This window comes from Camellia sinensis, chromosome 1 (genome assembly GCF_055761805.1).
Source record: "Camellia sinensis isolate YWXY chromosome 1, ASM5576180v1, whole genome shotgun sequence".
Lineage (NCBI taxonomy): Eukaryota > Viridiplantae > Streptophyta > Magnoliopsida > Ericales > Theaceae > Camellia > Camellia sinensis.
Window position 1 is genome coordinate 131,487,053 of NC_138961.1, and position 21,091 is coordinate 131,508,143.

The window sequence follows — 21,091 nt, forward strand, 5'->3', positions numbered from 1 at the left end:
ACAAGCCTAGTCTCAGTCCAAACCAAAAATAGATCGAAATCTAAGTCTAACTTTATTGATACTCACTTTATGAGACAATTCTCATTTACAATTCAATAGTTTCGGCTCATTATTTTTATATTAAACCTTCTCACTTAAGAGAATACAAAACTATTCAAACCCACCTCAACCAACTGTTGAATTCCATTTTAATTTCGAATTAAAGTTACCGAAAAATTATTATTTTTCAACAGCATTTGGAACAGGCCGAATGAACTTCATCTTCAGAGAAACGTCTGGTCAGTTGGGAGTTCATTGCTTCGGAAACACAAGGTTGAATATGGTCCTGCACTTGCTCCACTTCTTGAGGACGACCTGATGTGAAGAATTGTTGAAAATAGTCCACCGTAATACATCAAAGTCCTCAGCTTTGGTACACCACTGCCCAGCTCCATTAACCAACCCCTTGATATGTTTCTTGCGATGGCGTTGGGTGGCTTTGGCATGCAAGAAGGAGGTGTTCCGGTCTCCATCACGCAACCAATTAGTTCGCGCTCGCTGAGATCAAAACACCGATTCTCTTTCAAGTAACTCCTCAATTTCTTGCCGGATTTGTTTCTCTTGGCTTTGCTCTTCATCTGACAACTCGGGACTATCAAGAACACTCCCAAAAGTCTGATCATTCCAACGAGATAACTTAGAGCTTATTCTTTCTATTTTTGCCACCAGAGAATCAAGCATAGACCCATCAGAATTAATTTGCCACTCTTCCCCTACAATCTGCTCACAGGCCTCCTCGCGAAGCCACATAGCTTCAAATCGATATAAGCAAAAACTTGTGTCCATCTCCATTCAATAGAAGAGGTAGGTGATTCGATGACGTACTAACCAAATGACGCAAATTTGCCACAGGAAATACGGATAGCCAGCCCACATTTGCGGTGCCTATGGTTAAACCGTTTGTTGCTCCAGGTGAAATGAAACCAAAACACCATTTTATTAAGGCTTTTTTTTTTCTATTTTCTTTTTTCTTTTTTTTAAATTCCTTGAGAAAAAGCAACCTTTTTCTTAAAAGAAAATTAAAATAATTTCGTTAACTCTTTTTTTTTTTTTTTTTGGTTATTTGTTGAAAAATCTACACTAATGAATCATATGTTACTTTATTTGGTTCAAAATTTAATATTTTTTAGTAATAAGATAAGGACACATGTTAAAAAATAGCTAGAAAGTCGCCGATAGATAGCTGACAGCAATGGCTGTTGGTGGTCTGGGACGACTCTACTCATATGTTGATGGTGTCGTAGGACACCATCAAGGCGCTAGGGAGCTTTAAAAAAAAATAATAATAAAATAATATAAAATAAAAAAATCTAGGATAAAAATTAAAATAGTCAATATTTGATTTCATTAAAAAATTAGTGACCCCATCTACTTATATAAAACTCACTTTTTAGATGATCTCTAATCCTTTATGAATTATTTTATCTAATTTGATTCTAAATTTGAGTAAAAAATTTAATTTGATATGAACTAATCTAATCCTTTTACCAAAATCTTTTTTTAAAAAAATTCATCAAATTTGATTAAAAAATAGTAATCTCCAATGTTTCATCTTTTTAAATTTTCATCAATTTAAAATTTGATGAGTTCTCAATTTGATGAAAAAAAATAACTCCTTTGATTTGATGAAAGGATTAAATATGATTTTTTAATACTTTTTCATCAAATTAAAGAAAAAGGTGAAGATTAGAGTTACTTTTACATCATCAATTAGGTTTATTTTCTATTTTTCTCCATCTCTCGACATCAACAATCGCACAGAATAAAAAGAAAACATCAACTCTGCAAGGCAACAAAGGCAAATGAAATATGATAGGCTGGTGGCACATCTGGATTCTTGATTTTCTTCTTGAGTTCAAAACTTCAAAGATCTACAGAAATTATATTTTATTTAAATGATTGTTTGGTCATATATATATATATATATAAGATGTATTTGATGCCATTGGTAATAATATTATCATTCAATATTTGCAAAATATGAAAACTCGTCGAATTAAATTGTCGAAACAATAGTATGAATATATTTATAAAAAAAATCTTCTATTTGTGTTTTGATATTTAATTTAGTTTGTTGTTTGTTGGCATTGAAAACTTGAATGTTAGTACAAGAGACGTTATTATTATTATTTTTATATATAGATTTAATAGAATGTATATTGGTGAATGATCTCATCTATTAAATTTCTAGAGTTGCCACTGGTGAGGTGGATAGATAGGTAAAAAAATAGATAACACATGTACACATAGATAACATCTATGCAGATAGACAGATAGCTAAGCTTTAAGTAGCTAGGTATCATTTTGACTCAAAAAATTTAAGCTTGGATCAAAGTTTCATAAACAGATATCTAACTTGAGTGTTTTTATTTTTATTTTGTTATTTATTTATTTATTTATTTTTTGGCGTCTACAGATACAAAGTGGTCCAAGGAAGTTTAACAGAACTAGAGTTAAGTTAGGTGTTGTTTGATAAAATTAAAAACTAGAATATGAAATCTATGATGAAGTACTGAAAATTTGAATGACAAATTTTTTAATGTGAAAAGTTATTTGGTACTTACGGAGAGGGTAATTTGTGAACAAATTGGACCGAGCTAGGATGAGTCTTCTTTGGAAGTTGGGTTGTGCAATGGACCAAGGAGATATTTTGTATTTCGGCTTTGGGCCAAGGTAGGTACCAGGACAGTTGGATGTGTTGCTAGAATTGAGACCTATCTAGGGACAAACCTTGGTCTGACCGAGATGATAATAGGGTGATGGGCCGAACTGGGTGTAGCTCGGCAGGATGCCAACTGGTGGCAGGGTCATCACGGCTTGCCTATGTTGAGCATAGAGCCGAAGTAACTTTGTTGACCACAGTGTCAGCCGAGGTAAAGGGTTCAGCCATCTCACTTGGCTTGCAATGATGAGGGTGTTTTAAGGATAAGCATTATCCTTGGGCTTGAGACTCCTAAGAGGACTCTGCTAAGGAGAGTAGAGTCCTACTAGGATTGTGCAAACCATCTCACTTGGTTGGTAGTGAGTAGAGTGTTATCAGGATAGACACTCTTCACTGGGAGTGTGATTCCTAGGAGGACTCTTATAAGGAGAGTTGGAATCCTACTAGGATTGTGCCAGGCAGAATCTATAAAAGCTCATTGCAGGACCTATGTACAGGTATCCCAATTCTTACTCTGGAATACACAGAACTTTTGTGTCTATTGTCTGTTTGCTGACTTAGGCATCGGAGAGGTTTCCGGTACACACCCGCCAGCTAGCTCACGTTTGTGTTTTCAGGTGGCAAAGCAACGACGTTTGGAAGAGTGCAAACTTGATCAATATGATTATACAAGAAGATTATTTCTGTGCGCGTACAATTGGCGCCGTCTGTGGGAATTGCAATCACAAAGAACGAACCTCTTGATTAAGTTTTCTTTCAACTGATTTCAATGGCGCACAATAAAGACTTGTCACACTCTACCATTGATGGGCAAACCCCGGAGGGGGGCGGAAGGCGCGAAGGCTTACCTTTTATCCCGCCCAGGCAGAGTTAGATCCCCAACGGCGGAACTAGCGAAGGGATACCTGTGAAAGACGGGGCTCTAGTTCTCGTCACTTCCAAAGCCCTGAAAGGCAGAGGCGAAGGTTGGATCCTTAAGTTCTAGAAGATCGGGTAAGGGAGCAAGACGAATTGATACAAAGGATGGCGGCAGACATGGAGACTATGAAATGCCAGATAAAGGGCAAAGGGGTGGCAGAAAAAGAGGTAGGCAAGAGCAGGGAGCACCCTCGCCACTCAGAAAATCGTGACAGACAAGTCACACCATCATAAGCTAAAAGTAGAAGCCTCAAGTCAGGCGATACACAATCGAGGACTTCTAGGACTCATTACTCCATATCTGAGAGAATGAGGACTAAAAGGTCTTACACAGAAGGAAGCAGCTATCGGCCCACACATTCACACCAAACGACATCTAGGCACACGAAGTTGCCTAGGTTGGCGAACTTGCGGACAGTGCTTGAAGAAAGGGCTCGAAGGAGAGAAGACACTCAGGCTCGTGACCCCCGCAGAGTCTCCGCATTACAACGATTGGCTCCTAGAGCACATGGGAGTGTTGAGGTTGGGATGCCAGAGCCGCGCCTTGCCTTTGAATCAGTAGACAAAGCGTTAGCAAGGTTTTAGAGCTCGTCGTTCATTCCGGCGATAGAGAACGCACCATTACCCTCAGGCTTCCACCAACCCAAATTCACTACTTATGAGGGGAAGTCAGACCCCTACATGCACTTTCGCTACTTTCGCCAGGTTGTGGTTATGTATCGGCAAAACGAGGCTCTGATGTGTATCATGTTTCCTTCTAGCCTTGGCGACATGGGTTTAACATGGTTTGAAAGGTTGCCAGAAGGTAGCATAGCTTCATGGGCGCAACTAGCGGAGGCATTTGTGACCAGATTTAGAACAAACACCAAGACACCAGTGGAGATTGACCAGCTTCTCTCCATAGACATGGGCGAGAAGGAAACATTGAGGTCCTACAATAATTGGTATTGGGAAACTTTTAATCAAATTGGAGATTGCCCCACAAGCCTAGCTATCACACAATACAAACGAGGTTTGCCGGCCGATAATAAATTAAGGGATTTAATGACAATGACACCACCTCTTACTATGTAAGCCCTGATGGAGAGAGTGCATTAACACATCTTGGTCGAGGAAGATGGGATGCGTATTAAGACAGAGTTCGATACAAACAGCAATGTCGGACATAACACCCCTGGAAAAAGTTAACACGGTCGACAAGAAAGACCGACCACGCAAAAATCTTTGCCCAACTAGGGGCAAAGTGGGTTGACAGATTTGGCCAACTCTTTCTAGATTTCTTGCACAATTGGGGGGCAAAGGTGGTTGGTAGGTTTGACAAACAAAACTTTCTAGATTCCTTGCACAATTGGGGGGCAAAAGCGGTTGGCAAGTTTGACCAACAAAACTTTTTAGATTCCTTGCACAACTGGGGGGCAAAGGCGGTTGGCAGGTTTAACCAACAAAATTTTTAGACTCCTTGCACAACTGGGGGGCAAAGGCGGTTGGCAGGTTTGACTAACAAAAATTTTTTGAACTCTTTGACTGGGATGATAGTTACCTCGGCCAAAGCAGGTTGGCAGGTTTGACCAACAAAATTTTTGCACTCTTTGGCCGGGATGATAGTTACCTCGGTCAAAGCGAGTTAACAGGTTTGACCAACAAGTTTTTTGGATTCTTCAGCCAAGATGCGTATCTCGGCCAAAGAAGGTCGGCAGGATCAAGTGGGACATATAGCCCGGTTATACAGAAAGAACGACTCGCCGTACGATTGCAAACTCGAAAGGTATATACGTTGAAGGCAAAAAGGCGAGACTATTCAAATTTTTGGCATGACGGCTGTAACTGGAGAACAGAGCTAATGAGGGCATGCCACATGCTAGATTACTGAAAGGACATGCTGAGCAACTGATTAGACTTATTGAAATCGAGCAAGCTTTCTCTTGATCAAGTTTGCACTCCTCCAAACGTCGTCTCTTTGCCACCTGAAAACACAAACGTGAGCTAGCCAGCGGGTTTGTGTCGGAAACTTCTCCGATGCCTAAGTCAGCAAATAGACAATAGACACAAAAGCTCTGTGTATTCCAGAGTAAGAATTGGGATACCTGTACATAGGTCTTGCTGTAAGCTTTTATAGATTATGCCTGGCACAATCCTAGTAGGATTTTAACTCTCCTTATAAGAGTCATCCTAGGAATCACACTCCCAGTGAAGAGTGTCTATCTTGATAACACTCTACTCACTACCAACCAAGTGAGATGGTTTGCACAATCCTAGTAGGACTCTACTCTCCTTAGCAGAGTCCTCTTAGGAGTCTCAAGCCCAAGGATAATGCTTATCCTTAAAACACCCTCATCACTGCAAGCCAAGTGTGATGGTTGAACCCTTTACCTTGGCTGACACTGCAGTCAACAAAGTTACTTCGGCTCCGTGCTCAACATAGGCAAGCCGTGATGACCTTGCCACTGGTTGGCATCCTGCCGAGCTATACCCAGTTCGGCTCATCGCCCTGTTATCATCTCGGTTAGACCAAGGTTTGTCCCCAGATAGGTCCCAATTCCAGCAACACATCCAACTGTCCTGACACCTACCTCGGCCCAAAGTCGAAATACAAAATATCTCCTTGGTCCATTGCACAGCCCAACTTCCAAAGAAGACTCATCCTAGCTCGGCCCAATTTATTTACAAATTACCCTCTCAATTGCCCCTTAATTCCATCTGCGTAACATGATTGGGATTATTTTCCTCCAGTCGAGCTAAGAACACCCCACTCTGCCGAGCTAGAAAAGTTGTTCGGTTTCACAGCTCGTTCGGCCCCAATAAGTCTTGTTAGTTGCTCAACATGTCCTTCTACTAATCTGGCACAATGTCATTCCCAGGATACGTGGTGTGCCCTCATTATCCTCATTCTCCGGTTACAACCCTTATGTACCTCCAAAAATTTGAACAACCTCGCCTTTTTGCCTTCAACATTTATATCGTTCAAGTTCGCAATCGCATGAGAAAAATGCCCTTTCTGTGTAACCGAGCTATATGTCCTACCTTTTGTAATGAAAAATTTCAATCTCTTTGCTCGGTTACTGTGTTTCTTTTTCAATGTTTTGCATCATTCTGACTGTATGTCTAGCCAAACTAATTAGCTTGGTCTTACCTGATCCTGCCGACCTTCTTTGGCTGAGATACGCATCTTGACTAAAGAATCCAAAAAACTTATTGGTCAAACCTGCCAACCCGCTTTCACCGAGGTAACTGTCATCTTGACCAAAGAGTGCAAAAATTTTGTTGGTCAAACCTGCCAACCTGCTTTGGCACTGTCATCCCAGTCAAAGAGTTCAAAAAAGTTTTGTTGGTCAAACCTGCCAACCGTCTTTGCCCCCCCAGTTGTGCAAGGAGTCTAAAAAATTTTGTTGGTCAAGCCTGCTAACCACCTTTGCCCCCCAGTTGTGCAAGGAATCTAGAAAGTTTTGTTGGTCAAACTCACTAACCGCCTTTGCCCCCCAATTGTGTAAGGAATCTAGAAAGTTTTGTTAGTCAAACCAGCCACTGCCTTTGCCGCCCCAAGTGTGCAAGGAATCTAGAAAGTTTTGTTGGTCAAACCTGCCAACCGCCTTTACCCCCCAGTTGTGCAAGGAATCTAGAAAGAGTTGGTCAAACCTGCTAACCCACTTTGCCCCCAGTTGGGCAAAGATTTTTGCGTGGTCGGTCCTTCTTGTCGACCGTGTTAACTTTTGCTGAGGGTGTTTTGTCCAACATTACTGTTTGTATTGGACTTTGTCTTAATACGTATCCCATCTTCCTCGACCAAGATGTGTTGGTGCACTCTCTCCATCAGGGCTTCCATAGTAAGAGGTGGCATCATTGTCATTGAGTTCCTTAATTTATTACCAGCCGACAAACCTTGTTTGTACTGTGCGATAACTAGGTTTGTGGGGCAATCTCCAATCTGATTAAAAGTCTCCCAATACCGGTTATTGTAAGACCGCAATGTTTCCTTCTCGCCCATGTCTATGGAGAGAAGCTGGTCAATCTCTACTAGCGTCTTGGTGTTTGTTCTAAATCTGGTCACAAATGCCTCTGCTAGTTGCGCCCTTGAAGCTATTCTACCTTCTAGCAACCTTTCAAACCATGTTAAACCCATGTCGTCGGGGCTAGAAGGAAACAAGATACACATCAGAGCCTCGTTTCGCCGATACACGGCCATAACCTGGCGAAAGTGGCGAAAGTGCATGTAGGGGTCTGACTTCCCCTCATAAGTAGTGAATTTGGGTTGGTGGAAGCCTGAAGGTAATAGTGCGTTCTCTATCGCTGGAATGAACGACGAGCTCTGCAACCTTGCTAACGCTTTGTCTACTGGTTCAAAGGCAAGGCGCGGCTCTGGCATCCCAACCTCGACACTTCCATGTGCTCTAAGAGCCAATCGTTGTAATGCGGAGACTCTGCGGGGGTCGCGAGCCTGAGTGTCTTCTCTCATTTGAGCCTTCTTCAAGCACTGTCCGCAAGTCCGCCGACCTAGGCAACTTCGTGTGCCTAGATGTCATTTGGTGTGAATGTGTGGGTCGATAGCTGTTTCCTTTTGTGTAAGACCTTTCAGTCCTCATTCTCTCAGAGCTGGAGTAACGAGTCCTAGAAGTCCTCGATTGTGTATCACCTGACCCGAGACTTCTACTTTTAGCTTATGATGGTGTGACTTGTCTGTCACGATCTTCTGAGTGGCGAGGGTGCTCCCTGCTCTTGCTCACCTCTTCTTCCGCCGCCCTTTTGCCCTTTATCTGGCGTTTCATAGTCTCCATGTCTATCGCCATCCTTTGTATCAATTCTTCTTGCTCTCTTACCCGATCTTCTAGAACTTGAGGATCCAACCTTCACCTCTGCCTTTCAGGACTTTGGGAGCGACGAGGACTGGAGCCCTGTCTTTCACGGGTATCCCTCCACTGGTTCCGTCGTTGGGGATCTAACTCTGCCATGGACGGGATAAAAGGTAAGCCTTCGCGCCTTTTGCCCCCCTCTGGGGTTTGCCCACCAATGGCAGACTATGGCAAATCTTCATTGTGCGCCACGAAAATCAGTTGAAAGAAAACTTAATCAAGAGGTTCGTTCTTTGTGATTGCAATTCCTATAGACGGCGCCAATTGTACGAACACAGAAATAATCTTCTCATATAATCCTGTTGATCAAGTTTGCACGCCTCCAAACAATGTTGTTTTGCCACCTGAAAACACAAATGTGAGCTAACCGGCGGGTGTGTGCTGGAAAACCCTTCGATGCCTAAGTCAGCAACTAGACAATAGACAATAGACAATAGACAATAAGCTCCGTGTATTCTAGAGTATGAATTGGGATACCCGTACATAGGTCTTGCTATGAGGTTTTATAGATTCTGCCCGGCCCAATCCTAGGAGGATTCCAACTCTCCTTATAAGAGTCCTCTTAGGAATCACACAACCTACTCACTACTCCTAGGAATTACATACCCTACTACATACCCTACTCATTTGGTTGGTAGCGAGTAGGTTGTGTGATTCCTAGGAAGACTCTGCTAAGGAGAGTAGAGTCTTACTAGGATTGTGCAAACCATCTCACTTGGTTGGTAGTGAGTAGGGTATGCAATTCCTAGGAGGACTCTGCTAAGGAGAGTAGAGTCCTACTAGGATTGTGCAAACCATCTTACTTGGTTGGTAGTGAGTAGGGTGTGTGATTCCTATGAAGACTCTTATAAGGAGAGTTGGAATCCTACTAAGATTGGGCCGGGCAGAATCTATAAAAGCTCATAGCAGGACCTATGTACAGGTATCCTAATTCTTACTCTAGAATACACAGAGCTTATTATCTATTGTCTAGTTGCTGACTTAGGCATCAGAGGGGTTTCCGGCACACACCCGCCGGTTAGCTCACATTTGTGTTTTCAGGTGGCAAAGCAATGTTGTTTGGAACAGTGCAAACTTGATCAACAGGATTATACGAAAAGATTATTTATGTGCTCGTACACTTACTAAAATTTAAGTACTGGTTTTAATCATATTTTTTTATATGCAATAGTTGTATTGTTATAACGGTTGAGATGGTATGGTAATAGTGGTGGTGGTGGTGGTGGTGGTTGTGTGAGATAGGAAAGAGTTGGTCACAATGGTAGAGGTAGTAGTGGAGTGATGGTGATGGCCGTGACTATGTGGTGATGGAGTAACAGTGATAAGTTGGTAGTGGTAATGTTGACATGACGATGGATGTAAAAAAGTGGTGATAGTAGTGGAAGTTATAATGGAGAGATAGTAGTTATGACAATGATGGAGGTAAAAGGGTGGTGACAATTGTGGTAGTAGAAGTTATAGTGAAGAGATAGTAGTTATAACAATGTTGTTGTAATAATAGAGGAAATTTCTATGATCTTTGTACTTTAGTACCGGTGAAGGTGGTGGTACAACAACAGTGACAACTGTTGTACCACATCACTTTCACCATCACAACCAACGGTGGAGTGAAAGAGAGAATGATTGTGATAGTAGGGGTAACAACATTGATGGGAGAACAATAGTACATCTCAATGTTGACATAATCATAAGATATTAAAAATTAAATATTTAGCATTCAAAATTAATTTAAAAATCAATAACTTAAAACTTAAACTTATTTTTTAGCGGTGCTTAAAATTTTTAGTAATACTTATTATAGTTACCAAACAAATTATTCTCACCGCATATATTTGGTTTGTGTTGAATTGAATTTATAAATGTACTACTATTATAAAAGTGTGAAGAGTCTATTTTTTTTACTTTTTTTAAATACTAATTTTATCCATCTCAAATCTTTTATCTTTTTTAAAAGTCATAAAGAGTCCTATATAAATCAACTATCTCTTTATTTTTGGAGTTGAATACTCAAAAAATATATACCTGCTTCCAAAAGTCTTATATAAATATAAATAAACCGTCTTCCTTCTACACACAAAAAAAAAAAAAACCCGACATTTCCCTATTTTTTACATTGATGATGATTGAAGAACAAAAAATAATTACTATTTCTTATTTCTTTTATCTGCATCTAAATTGATATACATAATATTTACAATTGTCAATCATAAATCAAATCATTGTGAATAATTTTGGTTGAATCTTAAAGTTGTATGCATTTGTTTGAATCTAGACAGATGAAAGCGCATGCATTTTTAAAACAACCATTTGTGTTGCATGTCAAAATTTTGAAGATTATCTTCACACACTTTCTTTTTGTTTAAATTATATTTTATGAACTGTAATACTTTACATGATACTTTAATAACTAATATATGATGTCAAAATTCTCAACAAGGACCACTTTTGTTGGATTTATTTTTTAAATATGTTTTTTAATTTTTGATTTTCCATATTTTCTCAATTTTGGTGATTAAAGATACTGCAATTTTATTATATTTTATATTTAAAATATACTTTTACATGAAAATTTAATATCTAATAATCTAAATAGAATTAAAAAATAAAATATTGGTTAAAAAATATATAAATTCAAACATTTACTGATTCTTTATTATTATATATTCTTTTGTTATTATTATTATTATTAGTATTATTATTATTATTATTTAATATTAATAAAAAAAATCCAAAAAAATGTACAACAATTATTTTCTAAGTATATTTAGATTAATTGAATATAAATCTAAAAGTAAAATTATAAAATAAAAAAGTATTAAATTAAGTGAATCTAAAGAAAAAATAAAAGGGTTATTAAAAAAAAAAAGTGTCAAAGACAAAAAAAAAAAAACATGAAAACTAAAAAATTCAAAACAAAAATTTGAAAAATCAAATCAATGCTAACACTATAAATTTCTCTCTTTTTTTTTCTTTTTTTTTTAACCTTACTTCACTAATATTTAATTTTACACAAATAATTCACAAATTCCTTTCAATTTTTATATGAATTTGATAATCTAATTAAAAAATAGTACATACCCACAAAAATGTAATACTAAACATGTACATTATAACCAACTATTTAATTATAAATAATTAACTTCTCATTGTTACCTATATTATATTGTTATAAAAAATTTTACATATTACTTTTGTGATATCTTATATATGTCAATGTCTACATATATAAATATATAAAAAAAAAATAAAAATGTATATTTATATATGTTACTGCATTCATATACTGTCAATCCATAATGCTATATTACCATCGGATGCTTTAATTTTCTACCATGGATCTCTTTAGTAATATAGTTATATTTGTTGAGAGAAACTGCGAATTTGAGTATTGTTCTCTTATCAACTTATGTTCAAACATATATACATACATTTCATACAAACAAATGTTCACAACAAACACTTTCAATAACAAATTAAAACTTTGCAAAACATCTCAATCACAAAAATAATTGTACTTTTTTTCCTCACAGAAAAATTCACATTATTGAGGGAAAATGAAGTTTAAAATTCATAATAATATGATATTGTCTCAAAACTTTTATTCATCAAAATATTTTTTATTACAATGAATTATAATAGTAAGCAAGAAGAAAAACAAGAAAACGATGAAACAAAAACTACAGAAAATCTATTGCAACTTGCTCTCCAAACAAAACTCACATTATTGCAACAAATCAATGATACAGAAAGTAATTATATCATATAAAAAGTTTTGATAAATTTTTGTTTTATGTTAAATACTTATAGATGTCATAATAACTTATGTAATTTGACAGTTTTATAATGTGACCCTGCAAATACTTATAAGTGTGGATGTATAAATATCGTGAAAATAATTATAAAATTCCTATATCGATCGAAATATTAAGCTAATATCATTCCATTTTCTTTTATAAAAAAAAAAAAAAACTATTCCACATTTTTTACATAAATGAAAATACACTAATGACTAACGTTATATTTTTCACCATACAAGATATTCGTGACACAAAAAACGAGACTCAACTCTTGATATATAAAAATATATTACATACTAATATTAATACATTCTTACACCAATATTATGCAAATAATATGCAATAATAAATTCAATGAATTTATATTATGAGATGAACTATTAAATAAAATTGTGTAATTATACAATTAATATCATACTTTCAATTGTATTACAAGTATAGATTATGAAAAATTGAAATGCGAAGTTAATAGAAAAATATTTGTATAATATTATATATTTAAAGCACTTTTTTATTCTTTATTGTTTAAGATAAAATTATGATCTCAACGATCAAACTATAATTTAATGTTTATATTTATAAAATTTCTTATTATTTAAATGTGTTCATCATTTTTTATTTAGTTGTATTTTGAATACAAATCAATTTACTCATATAAATCTCTATACTTTATATATAAATCACATATCAATTTAAGATAAACGAATAATTATAGTATTAAGTGTTGATAAAAAAACTACATGCTACTTGCAACACGCACGTGCCCAACCACTAATGTATTGAAGTGACAACTAAACAAATGAGCCGAGGGAATGTCCAAGGTTGAAACAGCAATGGTTCAACACGCTGGGCATCTCTATAACACGCTTTTCACTGCCTGGCCAATACCTTCTGTTCTAAATTAACTTGAATAAGTCAACGACATCAGATTCATAGTTTAAAAAAATGAATCAACAGACATACAAAAATAAGAAATAAACAATAGGTAGAAACAGTTTTAAAGCAAGCTATAAAAATTCTTGCAATGTAACCAACTTAAAGATAGTTAAATAATACAGCAACAGCAAGCATATACTGAAATTTCACCAATTACATCATATAAATATATACACAAAATATACAAAAAAATAACAATAATATTTGAAAGGAAACTTCTAAACAAAATGTAATGCAGTATTTAAACTCTGTATGTCGTCTGTGTTTGTTGAGTATCCACGTCAGGTAACCCATGCTATGCAAGTTACAGTTCCAAATCTTGTAAGCGGTCATATATATTAATATACACAAAATGAATATGCAATGACCATATAAATATAAAGACAAAATGAGTTTTTTGAGATAATTGGAATAACCATCACAGACAAATGAAAATGCCACTCGGTTGGATCAGCAAAGAGAAGCATCAAGTTTGCTTAGCAAGGGAACCTTCTTGTCCAAGAACTCCACGTATCTTTCTTTTGTCTTCTTGAACTTTTTCAAGACTTTCTCAACGATTTTAGTGTCTTTCTCTATTTCATCGTTTACCTCTTTTAACTCAAACTTTGTTTCTTCAATCTGCTTCACGATTTCCGGGCTCTGCTGTGAGAAATGTGTTTGAGTTCCAGGTACAATAACTGGAAAACAAATCTCGGATTCCCTAAATAAAGTAAAAATAAAAAGACCAAAATAAGTGGTCAAGTTTAGAGGGAAAAGGCCATAATAAAGATATTATGCTGAAGGTCATAATGAAGTTTCGATGCAAAATTTCTCGAAAGACACCCGTGAACTAATTAAAAAAACTAAAGACCTCTACTGAAATTCAGGAAAGGCATTTCAATATGTTGTCTAAGTGTCTAACTGGCTATTTCCATCATCAAAAACAAAAAAAAAAAAAAAACAAAAAAAAAAATGATAAAGAGAGAAGTCTCTTGAAAAGCATGCTATGTCTGAGATTTAATTTAGAAGTCCAATTTTTGAAATAAAATCATGCATAGAAGTGCGCGCACGGGCACGCGCACACACAGCATATTTATCAAATGTAATGTACATACCAATGTCCAAGAGACAGAACCCCATTTCCTTTCATGATCCCACCATCCAGGGAGACTGCACCATGTTTTATGCAGGCCTTTGCCATTTTCATGTTTTCCCTAGTTTCATAAACTTGAAGGTTGCCAAAGAGACAATAGAATAAAGTCTCTCGAAGACCATGGCCCGTATTTGTTCTGATGTGCAAATGACGGGCATCTAGGCCTACCATATTAACTGCATACCCTAAATAACCTGACGGAGTATTTCCATTTGGTAAGGTAGGATCTGGCAATGCAAGCTTCCTCTCAGGATCATCGCCCAACTCTCCCGTGTAAGGCCTGCAAAACAACTATCATAGTTAAATCCTTAGTTACAGCATAATTTCTCTTCGAATATTATCTAATTCACTCCCTACACATGTCTAGTTTTTCCTTTCAGACAATACTTTTCAATTAAACAATTTAACTACACCAAAACTTTAGCATTCTGTGAAAAAAGTATTGACATGTACAAGAATAATGCACGACTAATTACTACTGACATTTCAGAACTGCAATTGAGACGCTCTATGTACCTTATATCCTCAAGGCATATAACAAGATAACGGCCTTTAATAGATTGTCCTTGTTTAGTTGCTATTGCATGAAGAGCACATGCATGATTCACATTTCCACTACGTTCATACTTCTCTAGTGCATATGCAGATGCATAGGATTTACATACAATTGCCAGCATCAGATCCTCACCCAGATACTCAGTTAATATCCTGCATATAAAACAAGTATAGAACATTATATTCCATGCTACGGTGAATTCAAGTGTGCACAAAGCACAAACACTGTTGAATGGTAAACAACCTGCTAAGCTCTTTGGTTTTAACTGTTCCAAGAAAAGCAACAATGCCCAGTATCTTCGCAATGAAGTTGTTCTGTTGCCCTCGCAGTGGGATTTCTCTAAAGAGTCTGCAGACAACAGCGGCTGCAGAGTCTGTCTTGCTTTCAATCAGTTCCATTATTGCCTCTTTCCCAGACAAATTGGCTGAATAGTTGAGCAAATTAGTTTCCAAGGAAGTTGTTGATTAATGAGTTAACAACAGCACAACTGTAAAAATTCTAAACAACAGGGGAGCCTATATTTCCTGCAGTTTCTTTGTCAGCACTCTAGGATTGATATGAATTTTATTTTTAAAACAAAAATAGTAACCTCTATGAACTACAAGGACAAAAAGCAATTGTAGGAGCTCAATTACTGTGTTATAATCTATTTTGTATATGTTTTCTGACGTCAAAATATTAACTCCAATTTGATTAGAGGTGTGATTGAAAGTGCATGCCATAATATGGCATACAAGGACTCATGGATATCGAAAACATGCAATCTCAGGGTGCCCATACAATTGAAAGTATCTTGGCTAATTACATTAAATCCATAGAAAATAGTAAAAAAAAATCTGATCATCTAGGTTTGAAATGTCCAAATTGTTGTGAAAGATCCATTAATTGTTTCCTTACTAATATGTATTTGATTAAACTACATAAGGTATTAAGTACAAATAAACACCATCTCAGGAGGTCATGTATAGGTGTCTGACACGTGTTGGTCATGGACACACACTGGACATGCTGGGACACATTGTGAACACGTTGATACGCGTTAATACGCGTTACGAATACACGGAGAACACTCTAGGGACATGCTAAGGACTATTGATTTTCAAAAAAAATTAAAATTTTTAATTCTTTTTATTAAAATTGCATACCTAAGGTTGATAAATTTGATAAAATTAAATGACATAAAATACAGATTAAATATTTAAAAATATGACATAATAAATATATAAAATTATATATTTTGTACGTGTCCCTAACATGTCGTGTCTTACTTTTTTGAAAATTTGCATGTCCGCATATCCATATTATGTCACGTATCCATGCTTCTTAGCAAGAAGTTATGTGGTGGATAACCCTCACCATAATGCTACTGCACATGCACTTGCATCCATAGACAAAAGAATTAAAACTGTAGCATGCAATGTCATAGGAAAAGTCACTCATCTGCTTTTATTTTTTTGTGTCCAACTAGTGCAACTATGAACTAAAATTGTGGGCACATCTGGATTTCATGCAGAAGTTGATCTGTCTATATTGTTCCACTGATAACTTCTCATACATAGCGTTGTTCAAAAACCCGTGAGACCCAAGTCAACAGACCAAACCAAACTGATCCGAACAATCGCGGATGGTTTCATTCAACTTCATGGTCAAAAGCGGTTCCAAGGTGTTTAAAAAATTCAATGATACCGGTCATTGGCTTTCAGAAAGAAAAAAAGAATTCTAAAACCGACTAACAAACCGACCGTATATCACTCAAAATACACATGGCATATGGTGATAGGACACTAAAGATTACACCCTATCATCTTTTATTTGTAGCATTATGTGATTGAATGTTACACATCTCTTATCTTACAAATTGTCTCACCAGCTCCTATTCTCTCTTTTTTCACAGGTACAACACAATCATATCAGATATTCCCGCGAACCAAAAAAATATCTATCACTTTCTACACTCTTTATCTCTCTGCGCACAGTTCAACTCCGTTTCTTTACCTCCTCACAGGTTCTCTCTCTCCCCCCTCTCCTCTTTATCATAATTTGTACTTTTATCTCTCTCTCTTTGTCTGTCTCTCTCTCAGAGTGCCTCACTCTTTCACCTCCATCCCTCATGGTCTGCACCTCCTCTCTCTCTGAAATAGTGGCGGCAACTATGGCTTGAGATTGTGGTGACAGCAACTGCGACGTGTGAGATTGATGACATTGAGATCGTGGGGATGTTGATGTCGATGAGGGTTGCTCTACTTCACTCCATACCCTCTCCCTCAATGAAAACCCTTTTCTCTTCCTCATCCCCTCCCCTGAAACCCCTTTCCTCAACCCCTCTGCTTTTGAGATCTAGTGTTGTTGATGTTGTTTGGGGGAATTGATCTTTGTTATAGAACCGACCGAACACCGACCAATGTTTCTACCACCCGAAACAAGCGGCTTCAAACCATTGTTCAGTCGACATTGGATGCACCGTTTTTCAAACCAACTACTTCGGTTCGGGTGTCGATGACAGGAAAAACCAACCCAATCCAACCCATGAACAACCCTATCACACATCTATCATCTCAAAAAGGGCCATCAAAAGTGGTCTCTGTTTTCTTTAGAGGGGTTAAGAAGATCAAATCGATGATCATACGATCCTACAAATAAATTTAAAACATGCATAATAAATATATGATACTTTTAGAGAATACCAAGATTAGGGAATAATTGTGATATCATCTCCTTTTTATATTAGTGAAGATTAATAATTACAAGGGAGTCCTAAGGCATAGAATAATTACAATCAAATAATAACCCAACTAATAATTCTAACACTCCCTCTCAAGCTGTTGCAAAGATATCTCTCATGCCCAGCTTGCCTAAGATATCATGCAATGGCTTACTCTCAACTCCCTTGGTGAGGATGTTAGCGAGTTGTTCACCAGACTGCACAAATGGAGTACATATTGTGTCACTAGTGAATTTCTTCTTAATGAAGTGGCAATCAATCTCAACATGCTTTGTCCTGTAATGTGAACTGGATTGTGAGCGATGTTGATGGCGGTCTTATTATCACAGCATAACCGCATGGAGTCTGTCTGATCAATACCTAGATCACTTAACAATAACTTGATCCATAAGAGCTTACACATCCCTTGTGCCATAACTCTAAAGTCAGCTTCTGCACTTGACTTGACAACCACATTCTGTTTCTTATTCCTCCAAGTAACTAGGTTGCCTCCAACAAAGGTGCAATACGCTAAAATCGATCTCTTATCAGTTACTAATCCAACCAAGTCAACATTTTGTATAGGCTTCCATACAAAGATGATCATGCTTTGAAAAATAAAGACCCTTACTAGGAGCAGACTTCAAGTACTTCAAAATTCTTATGATAGCCTCGATTTGAATCTGTAAAAATATATGTATTATTGATTGATGAGTTGATGATTGATATCTGATTCTGTTACAATTGATTGATTATATAGATGTAGGTTAGGTGGTGGTAGGTGAGGAGTAGATGAGTGTAGTAGGTGAGTGTGTGGTAGGTGATGGTAAGTGTGTGGTAGGTGATGGTAAATTCTAACAGCCCCCCGCAAACTCAAGGAGGATAGAAACTAACCAACTTGAGTTTGGAGAGAGGAACAAAACAAGAAAATACATAAAAAATAAAATAAAGATAGGAGACACTGTATGGTCGTGTCAGACCGTTGGTGAAGACACTGAAAGGTGGTGCCATAACGTGGTAGAGGACACTGGATGGTGGTGTCATAACGTTGTAGAGGACACTGTATGGTGGTGTCATAACCATGTAGAGGACACTGGATGGTGGTGTCATAACGGTGTAGAGGACACTTGATGGCGGTGTCAGACCGATGTAGAAGACAGTTTATGGGGTCATGTCGGACCGTTGTAGCAGACAATGTTGTGACAGTTGTTGTGACAGTTTACAGAGTCTTGCTGGACCCTTATAGAAACTAACCGGAATCAATGTCGGGACAGTTTACAGAGTCTTGTCGGACCCATAAAGGAGCTAACCGGAATCAATGTCGGGACAGTTTACAGAGTCTTGTCGGACCCCTTAAAAAAATCGCATCCTCAAAAGGTGCGCCCAATTTTTCAAAAAAAGGGGTGCCATCAAAAGGCGTGCCCAATCCATAAAAAGGCGTGCCATCAAAAGGCGTGCCCAATTCATCAAAAGGTGTGCCGGACATGATGGCGAGGCACGTGGGTGCCTTGGCTTGCGTGCCCGTTTGTCGGCTGGTGGCAAGAGGCGCGCGATGCGCGTGGCTGCCTTGGCTATTTAACCAAGGTTGATGCTGAGGCTGAGGCAGAGAAAAGCTGCGAAAAACCTCTGAAAAAAAAAACTTCGTTGTGCTGAGAGAGAGAGTCTGAAAAACTCTTCGTTGTGCTGAGAGAGAGAGTCTGTAACACTCTGTTGCCCAGAAAATGGCTTCGTCTTCGTCTTCCCGTGGACTGCTCACCCTCTTTCCCGACCTCAACGAGTCAACGAGAGAGAGAACTGGTGCGGTGGCACTGGAAACTCAACCAAGTGCCCCGGAGTTTGCCCGTTGAACTTTCCGATGCGGTCTGTGGAGCAAAGAATGGCAGTGCAGTCGGATGTGGAGGCCAATCAGTATACTCTGAAGGCATGTGTGGAAAGCATGACGGCGGTCACAAACTTGTCGAACCGGCTGCAGAGTAAGACAAATGAGGTGCAGCATTTAAACTCCCAGCTGGCTCTGCTCCAACGCATGTATAAGGATGCGCGAGCAGAGATAAGCGTGCTAAGGGCAGAAAACAAGGAGCTGAAGCGGAAGGCCACCGTGATGTTCCGATTTGGAGGTCCGCCGTATGCTGCAGTGGAGGAGCAGGGAGTAGTGATCGTGCCCAGTGGAGTGGGAAACACGGAGGCAACACCGTCAAGGACCGCCCAGGACGGAGGCAAGAAGAAGAGACCGGCGGAATAGGCGAAGAAGTGAGGTCGAGTAGTGGCCGGCTGCAGAAAAGAAAACAAAGCTGTTGGTTTTTTTTTTTTTTTTTTTTTTTTTTTTTTGTAAAATGGTGATCGGGGTGAACCCGACATAAATAAAATAAGTTTGGTGTGCAGTTCTTTCGCTTCTTCATTCGGTTTTTTTTTTTTTTTTTTTTTTTTTTGGAATCAGAAATATATATATATATATATAGATATATATTCTATAGACTCTAGTGGAAGGAATGATGGGTTTACAACACATTGTGGAAGATGTGGAGTCTGACAAATAAAAGAAATTTGGTTGTAAAGTAAAAGAAACGTGTGTGTGATAAGTGTGTGAATGGGGTGTTGTTTGAAGAATAATAAAAAAAAATAAAAGGTGTCTGCCATGTGCATGCGTGTGATGAGTGCATTTTATTTATTTATTTATTAATTTTTTTTTTGTTTTAAGAGGAGAAAGATGTTTTCACTTTTGTCTGTTTCTGTCCCACCATCATCATAAAAGTTACCGAGAGTGGGAGATGCATTTCATTCTTGCTTTCAGATTCTCTCTCTCTCTCTCTCTCTCTGCTTTCATTTGCATTTCCAATGGCCACTGTTGAGGTTACACAGGCAGCAACAGAGAAAACAACTGAAGTTGCTGCTGAAGAGGCTCCAGAGGTGAAGACAGAGACAGCTGAAGCAACGGATGTTGTCCCGGGTCTTTCGGGTGAGAGCCGAATATTCTGACCAACTAGACTACAACGGATGCTGTCCCGGCAACGGAAACGGAACCAGTGTCTGAAGTTATGAAGTGTTGGTGAAGAATCTGCCCGAGAAAGCTGTATGTGTGAGAGCTCTTCGCGAACAAGATCGCCGGTGGAGATGTGAGGGACACGGAGGAGGTGAGAGAGGCGACCGGCGTAGGTACCTTAGAATCGAACTCAGAGAGAATGAATGAGGCTGAAGATGGGATGTTTCTAAAAGGTTGTTGCCCCTCTCCAAATGCCAATGATTTCAGAAACAAAAATCAACAACCCTTTTGTGTATGTATGTATATATATGTGTGTGTGTGTGTCTTTATGGGTGAGGTTTGGCTGTTGACCAGTCCTTTCCCTCTTGCTTTTGCTTTTCTTCTTCTGCAACTGCAACTGCTACTGCTGTTGATGATGATGATAAGCTCCTCCGGAGTGTGAGTGACAAGGTCGTGCTTCTCAGAAGACCGGCGGACGGCGAAGGTGAGGTTGCCGCCCGCCGGTAAAGCGAAAAATACTAGGTTC

At 38.1% G+C, this 21,091-nt stretch overlaps 1 protein-coding gene across 1 annotated transcript in view; it reads right to left on the bottom strand.

Moving 5' to 3' along the window:
* Nucleotides 1-13,332: 13,332 nt before the first annotated feature.
* Nucleotides 13,333-21,091, bottom strand: part of GMI1 (gamma-irradiation and mitomycin c induced 1) — a 111,863-nt gene continuing 104,104 nt past the window's right edge. The window contains exons 35-38 of the mRNA XM_028248942.2: nucleotides 15,128-15,308; nucleotides 14,845-15,036; nucleotides 14,291-14,608; nucleotides 13,333-13,896 (exon numbers count right to left, since the gene is read on the bottom strand). Of these exons, the coding sequence (XP_028104743.2) occupies nucleotides 13,647-13,896; nucleotides 14,291-14,608; nucleotides 14,845-15,036; nucleotides 15,128-15,308 (941 nt within the window). The 3' untranslated portion in view covers nucleotides 13,333-13,646. The remainder of the gene's footprint in view (nucleotides 13,897-14,290; nucleotides 14,609-14,844; nucleotides 15,037-15,127; nucleotides 15,309-21,091) is intronic.